Source organism: Microtus ochrogaster, linkage group LG8, assembly GCF_000317375.1.
Source record: "Microtus ochrogaster isolate Prairie Vole_2 linkage group LG8, MicOch1.0, whole genome shotgun sequence".
Classification (NCBI taxonomy): Eukaryota; Metazoa; Chordata; class Mammalia; order Rodentia; family Cricetidae; genus Microtus; species Microtus ochrogaster.
In genome coordinates, this window is record NC_022033.1 from 20374781 (window position 1) to 20388302 (window position 13522).

At 47.3% G+C, this 13522-nt stretch overlaps 1 protein-coding gene across 1 annotated transcript in view; it reads right to left on the bottom strand.

Annotated features, from left to right (window-relative positions):
* Positions 1-13522, bottom strand: part of Ctnnbl1 (catenin beta like 1) — a 164034-nt gene that overhangs the window by 19578 nt on the left and 130934 nt on the right. Inside the window, exon 12 of the mRNA XM_005363017.3 lies at positions 1482-1579. Within this exon, the coding sequence (XP_005363074.1) occupies positions 1482-1579 (98 nt within the window). The remainder of the gene's footprint in view (positions 1-1481; positions 1580-13522) is intronic.

A 13522-nucleotide genomic window follows, 5' to 3' on the forward strand; every position in this document is an offset into this window, starting at 1 on the left:
AGAAAAATGCACCCAAGCCCCAATGCTTGGCAGCTGATTGCGACTTGGTGACTTGATGCATTTCCCTTCACATGTTTTTATGTCCATGATTTCCTTTACCATGAAAAAGTATATCAGGTAGTAGGGACGTGATGTTACTCCTACTACAAAGGTGTGGAAATTGGAGCACGGAACGTCAAATGATGTCACAGTGTGACTGCTGAGATGCTCTGTGCTGTGGTACAGTGCTACTGGGCAGCACAAACAGCTCAAAGGGGCAGAGCAGGACCCTCTGAAGGCTGTGCCCCAGCCCTACCTTGGGTACAAGCAGGAATGTAATTATCATGTGTTACAATGGGGACTCTGAGCCACCTTCTCTTCTGGAACTGCCTGTTATACACAGTGTGGACAGAGACACAGGCTCCTGTACTCAGCAACCCGGGTTCAAGCCCCAGCTCTGGGTATTAGTGGCATGATCTTGGGCAATTCCCGTGATGCCTCTAAGCTTCAGTTTCCTACTGAAAACATGGGTGACATGGACTCTAGGATAAACTGCAGCTTCTGCACAGCACGGTGATGGTGGTTCCTTGTTCCCCATGCCCCAGCGTCATTCAACAAATGGTAGCTACTGTTACTGTTCAGTTCTTCTGGCTTGGAATGCATGATGGTGACACGAAATGCTCTCTGGTCTCACACAGTGTAGTGATCTCCACCAGCTTCTGCAGCCACTGGAGCTGCTCAGCATTTCCTTTCAAGACCCTTCTTTCCTCACCACCTAGTGAGAGCTCATCGAATCTGCCCGCCCCCACCCACCACCGAGTCTTCCAGAGTGGCACACACCTCTTCTTTCTTGCACATGCGTGAGCATGCAGAGGTCTGAGGTTGAAGCAGGTGTCCTCCTTGCTTGCGCTCCACTTTGCTTACTGGAGCAAAGTCTCTTGCTAAGCAAACGCTCAAGGACTCCAGCTAGTCTACTTAATTGTCAGCCAGCTTGCCCCAGGGATTCCCTGGGCTTTGCCTTCCGCGTGCTGGGATCAGGGTGGCTGCCACACCTGTCCAGCTTTTACATGGGTTCTGGGTTTCTAAACTCTGGTCTCTGTGATTATATGCCAAGTGCCTGAGTCATGTCTGTAGCCCACATATCTAGAAAATAGCAAAACAGTTTTAACTACAGACCTCTGGCTCCAAAGCATGTTCTCAGTCACCTGGCTATGCTGTGCACTCCACTCCACCCTAACCTAAACCCTCTTATACTCTCCTCTCCCAGGTCTGAAAAGCCCCAGGTGTCCACTGCTGCCACCCCAGGAGGCACTGGCATTCGAGGGGAAAGGACATCTGAACACAAGACTGCAAACTCAGGAACCTTCACGACACAAAGCAACAGACTCAGATGCTGGAGAAGATACTTCAGTGGAGAAGCACTGGCACCAGCAGCCCTCAAGGGAGGAGCTGTCTCCCCGGCACTCTGGTCCTGGTCCTATCTTCATGTCACAGTTACCCACCTTCTCGCTGTCATTCTCAGTAAATTTATTCAGAAGCCGGGTCCGCTGCTGCCCTCTCAGGTTGCGAAGGAGGGAAGCCAGGATCGAACAGACATGCTCTGGGGTGGGAAGGAAAGAAGAGAACACGTTGAGATCACAGCAGTAATTATTACCTTTTCAGCCCAGTCTGCTCTGTCAGAGGAGGAGAAAGGAGGCATCAATGACTGAGACTATTGATTAATAAGACAAGAACCTCAATGGTGTCATCAGAAAACTAAATTTATCTGGGCACGCCGCACAGATACACAGTCAGAAGGGATGACATCCTCAAGGACAGAGTGAGCAAGGAGACCAAAGGGAGGTGAGAATTTCTATCTTGCCTGGAATTAATTGACTTGTATTGTCCACAACAGAATTTCAAACTAATCCCCCACTTAGAGACAGGCCCTGTGAACAGAATACGAACACCAGCCAGGACATGAGTGAAGGATGAATGAGAAACATTCTGTCACTTCTCAAATTGCCTTGCAACTTTCCCTGGAACGAAATACAAAGTGTGATAGTGTCCAAACTCTGCTGAGCTGACCCCCACTTGATGTTGAGGGGGGCTGGAAGGTGAGCACTTCCCACTGTGTCAGCCTCCTTCGCCCTGCAACCCAGCGGCTTCCCTCAGACAGTGCTACCCCAGCCTTGCAAAGGAGACAACTGCAGGCTATGGTGCAGGCTTCACTTCTGAAGACAGTTTTCTCTTTAAGCAATAAAAGATTCCTGAGAGCCGGGCGGTGGTGGCGCACGCCTTTAATCCCAGCACTCGGGAGGCAGAGGCAGGCGGATCTCTGTGAGTCTGTGAGTTCGAGACCAGCCTGGTCTTACAGAGCTAGTGCCAGGACAGGCTCCAAAGCCACAGAGAAACCCTGTCTCGAAAAACCAAAAAAAAAAAAAAAAAAAAAAAAAAAAAAAAGATTCCTGAGAGATGGCTCCGTGGGTAAAGGATGGCTGTGCAGGCATAAGGACCTGAGTTCACATCTCCAGAACCCACAGAGAAGCCAGGCATGGTAGAACACGTCTGCAAGCCTGGTGCTTCTACAGCAAGACAGAGAATCCCAGGAGCAATGAGGAGGGCTTCCTGGCATATAGAGCAGCAAACAAGAGGTCCTGTCTCAAGTAAGGTAGAAAGTGAGGACTCACACCCAAGGCTGTCTTCCAGCTCCATACGTGTGCAGTTGCACACACACACGCACACATGCACACCACAGTTTTAAAATTCCTTCAGCAATGACCTTGAATAGGTCACAGATACCTACTCGTAAGGAAATGACAAAGTTTATTCTGAAATAAATTGTTGGTGCTGGGGAGATGGCTCAGAGGTTAGGAGTGCTCACTGCTCTTTCAGAAGACCAAGGTTTGGTTCCCAGCCACATAGGATGGCTAACAATCGCCTGTACCTCCAGTACCCACACATACTTGGCATATACTCATGGAGACATGCACATATACACACTAAAAAGAGGGGGCTGGAGGGATGTGTCAGTGGTTAAGGGCCTGGGTTCAACTCTTAACACCAACATAGCAGCTCACAAATGCCTTTAATTCCAGTTCTAGGAGATCTGACATCCTCTTCTGGCTTCTCTAGGCACCAGGCACATACACATTACACAGATATACATGGAGGCAAAACACCCATACAAATAAGATAACAAAATAATTTTTAAAAAATGGGAAAAATTTCTCAACATGGATGATGTCTGACAGTTGAAGAGCACCTTCATATGTAGGTGCTACCTAGAGTTCTGAGTTCTGTGACTGTGAACTTCAAAGAGCCACAGGGAAGCATCCCACATCTGCTGTGACATCCTGGGCTTGGCTGAGTCCTCCTTTGCTTATACCCTCATGTTCCCACCTTAAGCCAGAAGCCTTTGTTCTCAGATATCTGCAGAGCTGGGTTCATCCTGTATTGTGTCTCATGTCTTTGGAAACCATTTACACACTGCGACTCACGAACTGGAACCTGTAGCCAGACCTGTCCTTTGAATGTCCTTTCGGGTCATACAGTCACATACTTGCCTGACAGGTCTGTTCAGCGTAACCAGCTAACGGCAAGATCCTACCCTCCCTCTCCAGCCTGCTTCATTCGCTTCTGGCGACCAGGTTCTCAAGCCCCACAGCAGATCCTTCATGAAGACACCGTTTAGTCCTCCCTCAGATGTGACTCCAGCTCTACACCACCATCACTGTCCCCCACTCGGGTCTGAATTACTCTCACCCCTGCCCACAACATGCCACAGCCCAAGAGCAGATGTCCTTGCTTTCATGCTTGTCCCTGGGCATAGTCTTCACAGGGCATAAAGATATTTCTTCAGCAATGGCTCCTGACCTTCATCTGACTGCTGCTTCTGTTGCTGGGTGCTCCTGCTTCAAGAAGCAACAGTCAGGTGAAGGCCAATGCAGTCATCCTGGTGCTTACTCTTTAGACTCAGGGGCCTCAGCCTTCTCCAGTAGACTCCCTTGTCCACACTCTTTGAACACACAAAGCTGCAACACGGCAGTTCTAGATCTCATTAAGCCTTCCTTCCTTCCACAGGAAGCGCCAAGTGTTACTGACTTTGTTCACCATCTTCTTCAATCAGAGTATATGCTGCTGGAAGGCAAGGGCTCCAGTCTGCTTTGGTCACTGCTTACCTCTCATCCCCGCCCCCATTCCAGCCTGGCATATACAGGAGATATTTTGGGAAGCCTTGCTGAATGAATGGGAAGGAAGCAGACTCTCTGTAGGAAGACCATTACTGAGTTCTGGATGTCTCTTTAATGCCTTCATACCTCTGGGTAAAGCACCCAGTCCAGGTTCAGAGGAATGTGGCCTTGTATGCGGAATAGAAAGAACCAGGTTACAGACAACCAACCAGGGCTCTGCTCTGGACAGGGCAGTAGCATAAGCAGGGACAGCTCTGAAGGGATAGTCAGGGAAAGCAAGGCCTCTGGGTGAGCCAGGAAGAAAAGGCCAGAAGGTAGAGGGTGTTACACTCACAATTCAAGTCAAGGCTGAACGAGCAGGTTGGGGCTCTGAGCCCTTCAGCTGGTGAACAGGTGTGAGAGAAGCCATAAAGAATGCAGTGAATCTCACATACTCAGCTCTGAAACTTTGAAATCACTTAGCACGGCAGCTGGGAACAACCTCTGTGTATACATATAAGGCATCTGACAACCGCAGAAGGAGACCGAATACCAGCCAGTTCTCATCCAGTGTCCAAAACAACCTCCTCTGCATGGATGGAAAAAGTCAGGCCCAGAGCACAGTGGAGCATGCCCACAGCTAGCTGGTGCAGGGGGTAGGCACGGTCCTACCTTTAGATGACAGACAGCCATTCACCATTTTGCTCTTGAGTGCAACAGGTGAGTGCCCAGGGCTCCAAACAACACAGCACCCCCACCTGAAGGAGCTCATGACGGATAGGGAGGACAAATCAACTATTATAGTGCCCTGTGCAGGCTCAGTCACTTGGTAGGTATGGGACACTTGGGAGCAGAGGACATCTGCCTAATGCTTCCCACTGGAAGAAACAAAATTGAATCCTAAACCCTGGTAACCATGTAGAAGAGGAAAGAACATTCCAAGCCAGGGAAATCTATAAAGGTGGAGTGTCATGTGCATGTGGGGAATGGAAGACCAGCTGTGGGAAGTAACCAGCCACAACCCACAGTGACTTTAGAGTGGGCTGCAGAGACAAGATCACATCAAGGTCTAATCCCGTCTCAGCAGCTACATTTCCTCCTACAGACCAACCCTAGGAACATGTCTCTTTCCTGATGAATTGTTTTGTTTTTGTTTTTCCTTACCAATGTTCCCTCTATCTTGGCTATTAGGAAGCTGAAGGATGAATTCATGGTACCCAAAGGAAGCAGCATCCCTTATTGCTTTATTGTTGGTCCCAACAGAATGCAATGGATGCATGTGGTAAAAATGAAACTACACAAGGCACAAATATACTTTACTATTTATGTGTATCTATACTGGTATTTTTCCTTTCCCATTCTCCTCCCACTATCTTGCCTTCCCAAGAAAAAACTACAAAGTATCTTGTGTATATTCTCAAGAGAAAATTTATATTATATACATATATATCCCAAAATATAATAAATATACTTCCTTTTTAAAATGGGTATGTAGAATGCTACTGAATTTAACTAGTGAGCCAATTCTGAATATTTTTGGCAGCTTCCAGTTTGAGATTTTTTTCTTGTTATTAAGGGCAATGATATTCACATATTCTGGCATACTTTTCTATGTTGTTTTTCCTTATGGCATATTCTTAATAATAAGATATGTGACTCATGAAAATCACATATAAAATGCTTGATGTCATTTGGGCCAGAGAGATGGCTCAATGGGTAAAGACAATTTTGGATGGAACCTTCAGTTCACTCCTGTGTGATCTGGAAAGCCCCATTCCTGACCCTCTCTTCAAACCCTGCCCTCGGGGCTGGAGAGATGGCTCAGAGGTTAAGAGCACTGACTGCTCTTCCAGAGGTCCTGAGTTCAATTCCCAGCAACCACATGGTCGCTCACAGCCATCTGTAATGAGATCTGGTGCCCTCATCTGGACAGCAAGCATATATACAGACAGAACACTGTATACATAATAAATAAATGTTTAAAACAAAAAAACAAACAAACAAAAAACCTACCCTCTCAGAGGATCTCTACTAAAACTTCCTCCCCCGCCCCTTGTTGCTGCCAGCGGCCCAAGTCCCCACTTAAGCATTCCAGCTTTTGACTACTTGGGCACAAACCCAGTCTGTGGCAGACACATCATTACCCCTCGCCGACAGGCTATATAATCTCCCTGCTTTAGTTTGGGCATGCGGCTTCTCTGGCCTCAAGTTCTGGAACTGGAGAAGCTGTCTGGGAGTTGCTTTGTGTAAATAAACCTGTTGTTACACTTTTTCAATTTGGCTTGATCTGGCTTACTGTATCAGTGGAGAAACCTATTATCCAGGTACAGAAACTCTATCAGACAACACCGGCCATGCAAACCTGGAGAGATGAGTTCAATCGCTGGAACCCACATAAAGGTGGGAAGGAAGAACTGATTCACAAAGTTGTCCTGACCGTCACATATGTGTTGGCTGTGGCACATGTGCCCTCCCCTCACATCATGTGTGTATGCACAAGAAATAAATAAAAATCTCTAAAAGGGATTGGTAGCTAAGTATCCATCCCCCTACACCCTTCCTCACAATGCACACCATCCAAGAGAAATGACAACAACCAGACAGGTAGAACCAGAATGCCGCCTGATTAGCATGTGCCTGTCCCACATTCTTTTCCTATGTGCATGAACTGGGTTCCCCAGACACAGGGTACTGCGGAATACCCTACAATACAGAGGTCTGTGGTGAGGGTTTGGTATTTGGTGCCTGTGGAGACACACTTGCAAACTGAAGACCTAGGGAAGCCAGAGGAGCAGCTCCACGGCAAGCCCAAAGGCCCGAGGCTCAGGACAAATACACTAAGCCCCAGTCTTTGTCTGGAGGGGTAAGAACCATATCTGAGGACTGTCTGGCCCTTCCTCCTCCTTGCTATATTTGGGGCTCTCAATAGACGGGGTGACGCCCACCCACACTGGGAGGATGATCTTTATTCAGCTATCTGATCCGAATGCTAATCTGACCCAGAAACACCCTCATAGGCACACTCGGCTACCAGGTTCCTTTAGGGTAACATGATTTACTCATCACACCATGCTTACTAACATTTGCATGGCTTCCCCTGTGAACTTTGTTTTCTTAATTTTGATTTCTAAGGGATCCTTGTAGGTTAAGGAAACTACCTTCTTTGTGTATGTTTTGAATATTTTCCTTAGTTTGCCATCTGTCTTTTGGAAGTTCTTACTCAAAGTCAGATTTAGCACCAGCCTACTGTTTTCTCTGAAGGTGCTTCAGATGCCTGTTTGAGGGCTAGATGCACAGCTCAGTTGGCAGAATGCTTATGTAACATGCATGAGGCCATGGGCTTGGCTCTCGTGCCCTTCTCTCGCCCCAGCCCTATTTGAAAGCAGGTATGGTACCCGGTCACCATTCGTCGCGCACCTATGACAGCACACTATTTTGTCTGCACACCTTACAGCCAAGCTAGGAGAAAGGTTCCACTCTTATCTCAGTCTTATCAATCTGGAATGGAAGGCTCGGAGAGGTTAATTTGCGATCCCATGCTTGAAAAAGCAGAATCCATGTTCTCTGACTCCAAACGGCAACCCTTTCTTTGTTGCTATGTTTCCCATAAACAAAAAGCAATCCCCTGGCTGTTAAGGAAGGATAAGAGGGCCCAGAAACCAGATCAGCCTGAAAACAGGCCCCACAGGGGCTCACTGTGCCCACAGGACAGGCACTATGTAACTGTGGATTTAAGAAAACCCACAGTTTTAATGAGGCTAACATGAAGCAAAAGGCCATATGGAGGAAGGCATGAATAACACCCGCCTTCCCTGCGTTACTGAATTAGTTTTTCCAGAGCAATTTCTTTCAGAGTCTAAATAAAGAAGAGACCGAGTTTTACACAGTTCCACAAATACCGAACCAGAACTTCACTCTGCAGTCATTTTCCCTTTGAATCCTGCTGATTCTGGCAGATGAGAAAGTACCAAGGGTGTTCTTTACATACCTTAGCAAGAGGGCAGGGGTCACTGGTGTCTGGGGAGGGCATCCAGAGCAGTACGTTCAAGGAGGGAAACATGGCTCTGAAAGGATCACTTTTGGCACCAAATCCTCTTAGCATGCATGTCCACAGCTCGCTTAGTCTAGGCAGGAGAAACCTTGACCATCGGCACAGTACACTAAGCAAGCTGTCATCTGCCTGATTGATAGGGCTTTAAGCCAAGCAAACCCGAAGCTCCATGCTCCTTCTACTTCTGGAAGCTCTGGCCTGTCATATGTCACAGGGAAACGCTCCAGCCACCCCAAGTTTTAGTACACAGGTTTCATTAGCTACTAATAAATGTAGCTTCCCTAAGAACAGATTTCAGCCCAAGGTGGTGTCAATTTTTCATACACCAAGGAGATGGGGAGAGCTGCTGGCACAGAGAGCAGAGGAGATAACAGGTTTATCTGCTGGCCAGCGCTGCTCAGCTGCTCTGTCATTTCGACAGGATAAAATGGAGGTGAAGGATGGCTATGGAGCTGTCAATGTGGACGTGCAGATGTGGTAGGGCCACTGCAGAGAAAAACACACAGACATAGCTGCCATATCCCCCTACCATGCACACACACTCTACACATATAACACACCACATACATGTGCCGCACACCACACCATACTGCATCTATACATCCTACACCCTACACCTGGAATCCACAAAGGGAAAGGTCAGATAAATCTAGTTTTCAATTCACTAGTGAGAGAGGTGGGCATCTTGGCATCCTGGTAGAATGTCAAAGCCAGCACTGACACTGTGCCCGTGTAACTCCCTGCCTGCTGGGCACCCTGCTCAACAGACAGACGACTGGCTGCCTCTCCACTAATTACTGAAACTGCCTAGGGGGGTGGCTCTGGTCCATCCTTTCCCTAGCTTTACTCTCCTCAGGGCCTCTCCAGGGCGATTAGCAATGAACTAGATGGTATCTATGCAGAGGACTAAAAGTTTGATTTTCCAGGGCAGTTAGAGGTGTATGATTTTTCAGAGCTGGAAGGAGCGAGAGCTCTCTAGCCCGCCTCCTTTGGGGTTCTGCATATAGAAACAATGGTCTAGGGAAGGGTATGACTTGCCTCAGGTAAAAACACAGTTGGAAAGGGGCATGGGAATCTAAAATCTACAATCTCCCTTCCCTCCAAATCAGGACACTGGAGAATCTGAGGAATACTTCTGCCTGGACGTTCTGAGAGTCCCCATCTCTTAGTGATGGTCCCTTAGTTAAGAATTGTTGCTTCTTACCCCAAGCAGGTCTTTCTAGAACAGCACTTCAAGTAGCCTCCTAGTGTACATCACTACATAGAATTGAATGAATCAGTGTTTCTTAAAAATAATTGAGGTCCAAACCCCAACATGTGTTTGGTTAACAGCACCTCACTCCGTGAGAGGAGCTACTTGCCTTCAGGTCAGCCTGCTCTAAGGAAGAATACTAGACTCCCTGCAGAGAATGAAACAAGGGCCGAGAACTCACTCGAACTAGGGTCTGCTCCAGATGAGGACCGTGAATTCACCAGACTTGGGTTCAAATCCTGTCCCCAGCATTTACTATTTTACCTCAGACTGGTGGTTTATCTGCTTCGGTTTTCTTGTCTGTAAAATGAGGCTGCATTACCCACCTATTAGCTCTGCTGTCTCAAGGGAAACATGTGCACAGCACCCACTCACCAGACGGCAATCTGAGCTGTGCCACACCACCACAGACAGCACTGCGGAGAGCTCAGTTCTCTCCTTGAGCACTGCTCTGGGCCCACAGTTCCTGCAGTGTCTTTGCCTGCCTGGGTGCTGGTGAGAAAAAAACCTTTCTAACATTAAAATGGAGCAAGGCCAACCTCACTCTCGTCCTTTAACCCACAGTAGATTAAAACAAAGTACTGGGTGTGACTGTTTATAAAATCAACGAATCTGGGGACCTGCAGACGTCCCTGAGGCAGGCGTGGCTGTTTACAGGGAGCTGAAGGACACAGCACATCTCAGCAGGCAGGCTTACCTTCCAATAAAAATGAGCATATTTATCCATAATAACCATTTGTTGAAAAGAGAATACGTAATTTGCCAAACTATAAAACATAGCTTCTCGTTCTGGAGTTGTACAACTTCAGGTCAATGATAGGGCATAAAGCGTCCTGACAGCGTCTATGTGCAGGCACCACAGCGGCAGATCATGGGGATGAAAGAGTTGGCTGTGGGGCAGCTTGCTGTCCTATGAACAAGGCTGGGGAGTAACATCAGAGAACACTACTAAGTGGCATGCAGGGGACACAGGGGATATGAGGAGGAGCTGGAAAGAGAGGGTGAGAAGAGCAGAAGGTCAGAATTGGAACTGGAGGAAAAGACCTCTTCTGAAACCAAGGAGAGAGCAAACAGACAGCTTGAGCGCACTGGTGTTTGAAGTAATGTTGGTAGGCTGGCAGGAGCCAGGAGTCTGAGTTTTACGGGCACATCTAGTTTCTGAAGCACAGACTGGGCACACTCCTGAAGGCAGTGATGAGTGGGATACTCCTCATGGTATAAGGTCTGCTATAATGAGGGATAGGCGATGGGAGGGGGCGATGAGATACACAACAGTTCTTAAATGCAATGTCCTCTTACTCCTCCTGTGCCTCCGAATCCCAGGAGGGTGCTGCTAGGATCTCTGGTAAGTTTCAGTGTGACTGGCAGGGCAGGCTTACAATCACCAGAAAGGAAGAGGAGGCTCTGGCAACAGAGCTGGTCACAAGAGGAGGACCCCAGGTTAAAGCAGGCACAGGAATTCTATCATATGTCAGGTAGTGTCTGGGGACAGAAGTGACATACACCGATCCTGCCCTCCAGATGCCTCTGAATGACATGACAGACAACAGAAATGATGGCAACCAATGGGCACTGGGCATACTGGTAACAACGTGACACCAATACCCAGAATCCATGTACACCAAAATACCAAGCTCTACTCCACCTAAGGTGTAATATGTCTTTGATAAAGCCATTGAAAAACAAAAAATAGGTACAATCACATTCAAAGCGAGAGTGGGCAGAAAACAGGCAGGAAGAGCAGCACGAGTGAGGGTGCTCCGAGAAGCTGAGGACCTGAACAGGCACAGGGTGGACAGAAACAGAAGAGGTCAGTGTGGCAAGTAAGCAGAGGGTCAAGGGAGAAAGAAGGCAGGGGCAGGGCAGGCAGGAATCAACTTGAATGCAAGACTATGAATAAATATAAAGCTCTCTGCATCCGGATGACTGTGCGTGCGTGTATGTGTTTGTGTGCGTGCGTGTACGTGTGTATCTACACGCGCTGCAGTGCATGTGGAAGTCAGAGGAGCTGGCTCTCTTCTTCTACCGCTTGGGCCCCAGGAATCAAACTCAAGCTGGCAGCAAGCACCTTTACCTGCTGAGCCATCATCCATCCTGCCAGGCTTGGTTGGCCACTGCAGCCTCAAAACCTCCGCCTGCCTTCCAACAGCCCAAATAGCTGGCTAAAGACAGACACACAAGGGTCAGCCAGGGTTCTAGCAGGATAGAAGTGGCTCCTGTATTTCACGCATCAGGCCCATATTCGGGTCAGATGGAGAGGGCTACTTTAGAATTCAAGGCCACGCTGCAGCACTGCCTTTGTTTCCACTCAGCACCCAAGGCCTTCAGCGCCTTTGTTCTAAGGAAACCAAACACGGTGCTGTTTTCATTCTCTAAAATTACACCATCCAGTTTTAGTACCAAACGCACTGCCCACCTCCCTTCAGCTACCCAGATGGACAGACATCCTGGTTTCTGGTTAGATTCTAGATGCAAACAGGATGTTCAAAATACCCTAATTAGATCGATCCCAGCATCAGCAGTAGTGTGCTGGAATACAGATTAATCTGCCGCATGGCCGGCACTGGCAGCTGAAGTAGCAGGAGGCCCTGTCAAATCAAGCCACAGTATTACACGCTTCTGCCTTTACTATTAATTTTGTTCTCTTCTTACATTTCACGATAATGGACATCTGCCTAGTCAGGGATGTGGCAACCCATACAGAGTTACACGTGTGTGCTCAGTCCCTCCAGCTGAATACTGATGTCAGTCAGATCAAACACTCTTCGAAAGACAGATGGATCTGCATGAGTATCTATATATAGCCTCTTTAACACACACATAAAATACATATATTCCTACTCTTCCCAAATGTTCCTGAATATTCAATACATGGCAGGCATATGTGGGTCCTTAAAATGGTAACGCAGATGCAAACCTACCATGCATTTGTGTGCACACTGCATGTCATTTCACACTCACAACATTCTACAGGTTACTTTGATCAGTCTTCCCATTTCCAGACAGGAAACTAGAGGCTCAATTAGGAAAAGGAATTTGTATCACAATAGCTAGGAAACAAATAACCTAGTCAGTTCTACAGAAAGTAAACTCGATTCTCTCCCTTAAACATTAAAAGAGCACCCAACCCCACTAGCGAGGCAAATAAAAACCACAGGCTACTTCTATTTGACTAAACTTTCGAAGTGGAGTGTCCAGGATGATGTGTGGGAGTGTTCCTACACCCTGCTGTCCATCAGAGCCCTTGCCACACTAATCCGCAGGTCTCCTGAAGAGAAAGTAAGCTCCTCAAAGGCTGGGTTGCTGAGAGCTGCCATGGGAGCATACAGTAGGTGACAATTAGTGTTCAGTAGGCTGACCTGCCAGAAACAAAGGACTGTCTGTTGGGGAGCCCTACTAGGCAAAGTCATGGAGTTACTGACTGTAAACGACCACTTGCTCTGGCTGTAATTCTCTCATGTGCTGCTACATTCCTTCCCTAACAATAGCCTGGGTATTATTCCCACAGATTGTGTATTTATCTCATGCATATATTCCATATACTGGGCATACGTATAGCTGTGGATTGTCAGGAAGATGATTTTTACTTAACTGTAAAATTCTGATAAACAGAAATAATACTAGGACACTTTTATTACTCAGACTGACATAGGAAAGTAACAATTCTCAGTTACAAAGACAACTAATTCTAGACTTCAGAACAAATCCAAGAGAATACAAAAGGATAAATTCTCAAGTGTTGTTTATTGCTGATTCAAGATCAGGCTAGAAGCAACCTTGGTAGACACACACTCTACAGTAATTGTCTTTTTGCATGTAGTCCCAGCCTCATTTTACATCACAGGCTCAAGTTTCAGCCAACTGTTTACTTTCTGTCTGAGAACCCTAAGCATTTTGGCTATGGCCAGTGTTACTCGCTGGTTGGTCAATGTCACCCTGCCTAGCCTAAGAGAAACCATATGACTTATCCTGTGTTATGAGAATGGGTTGGGTCCTGAAAAAGTAACATAATTGTCCAGAGTTTGGCTGTGAGGAGAGGAAGCTGTGTTGAGCTATGTGGAGAGATGCTGGAAAGGGTTGTGCAGGATG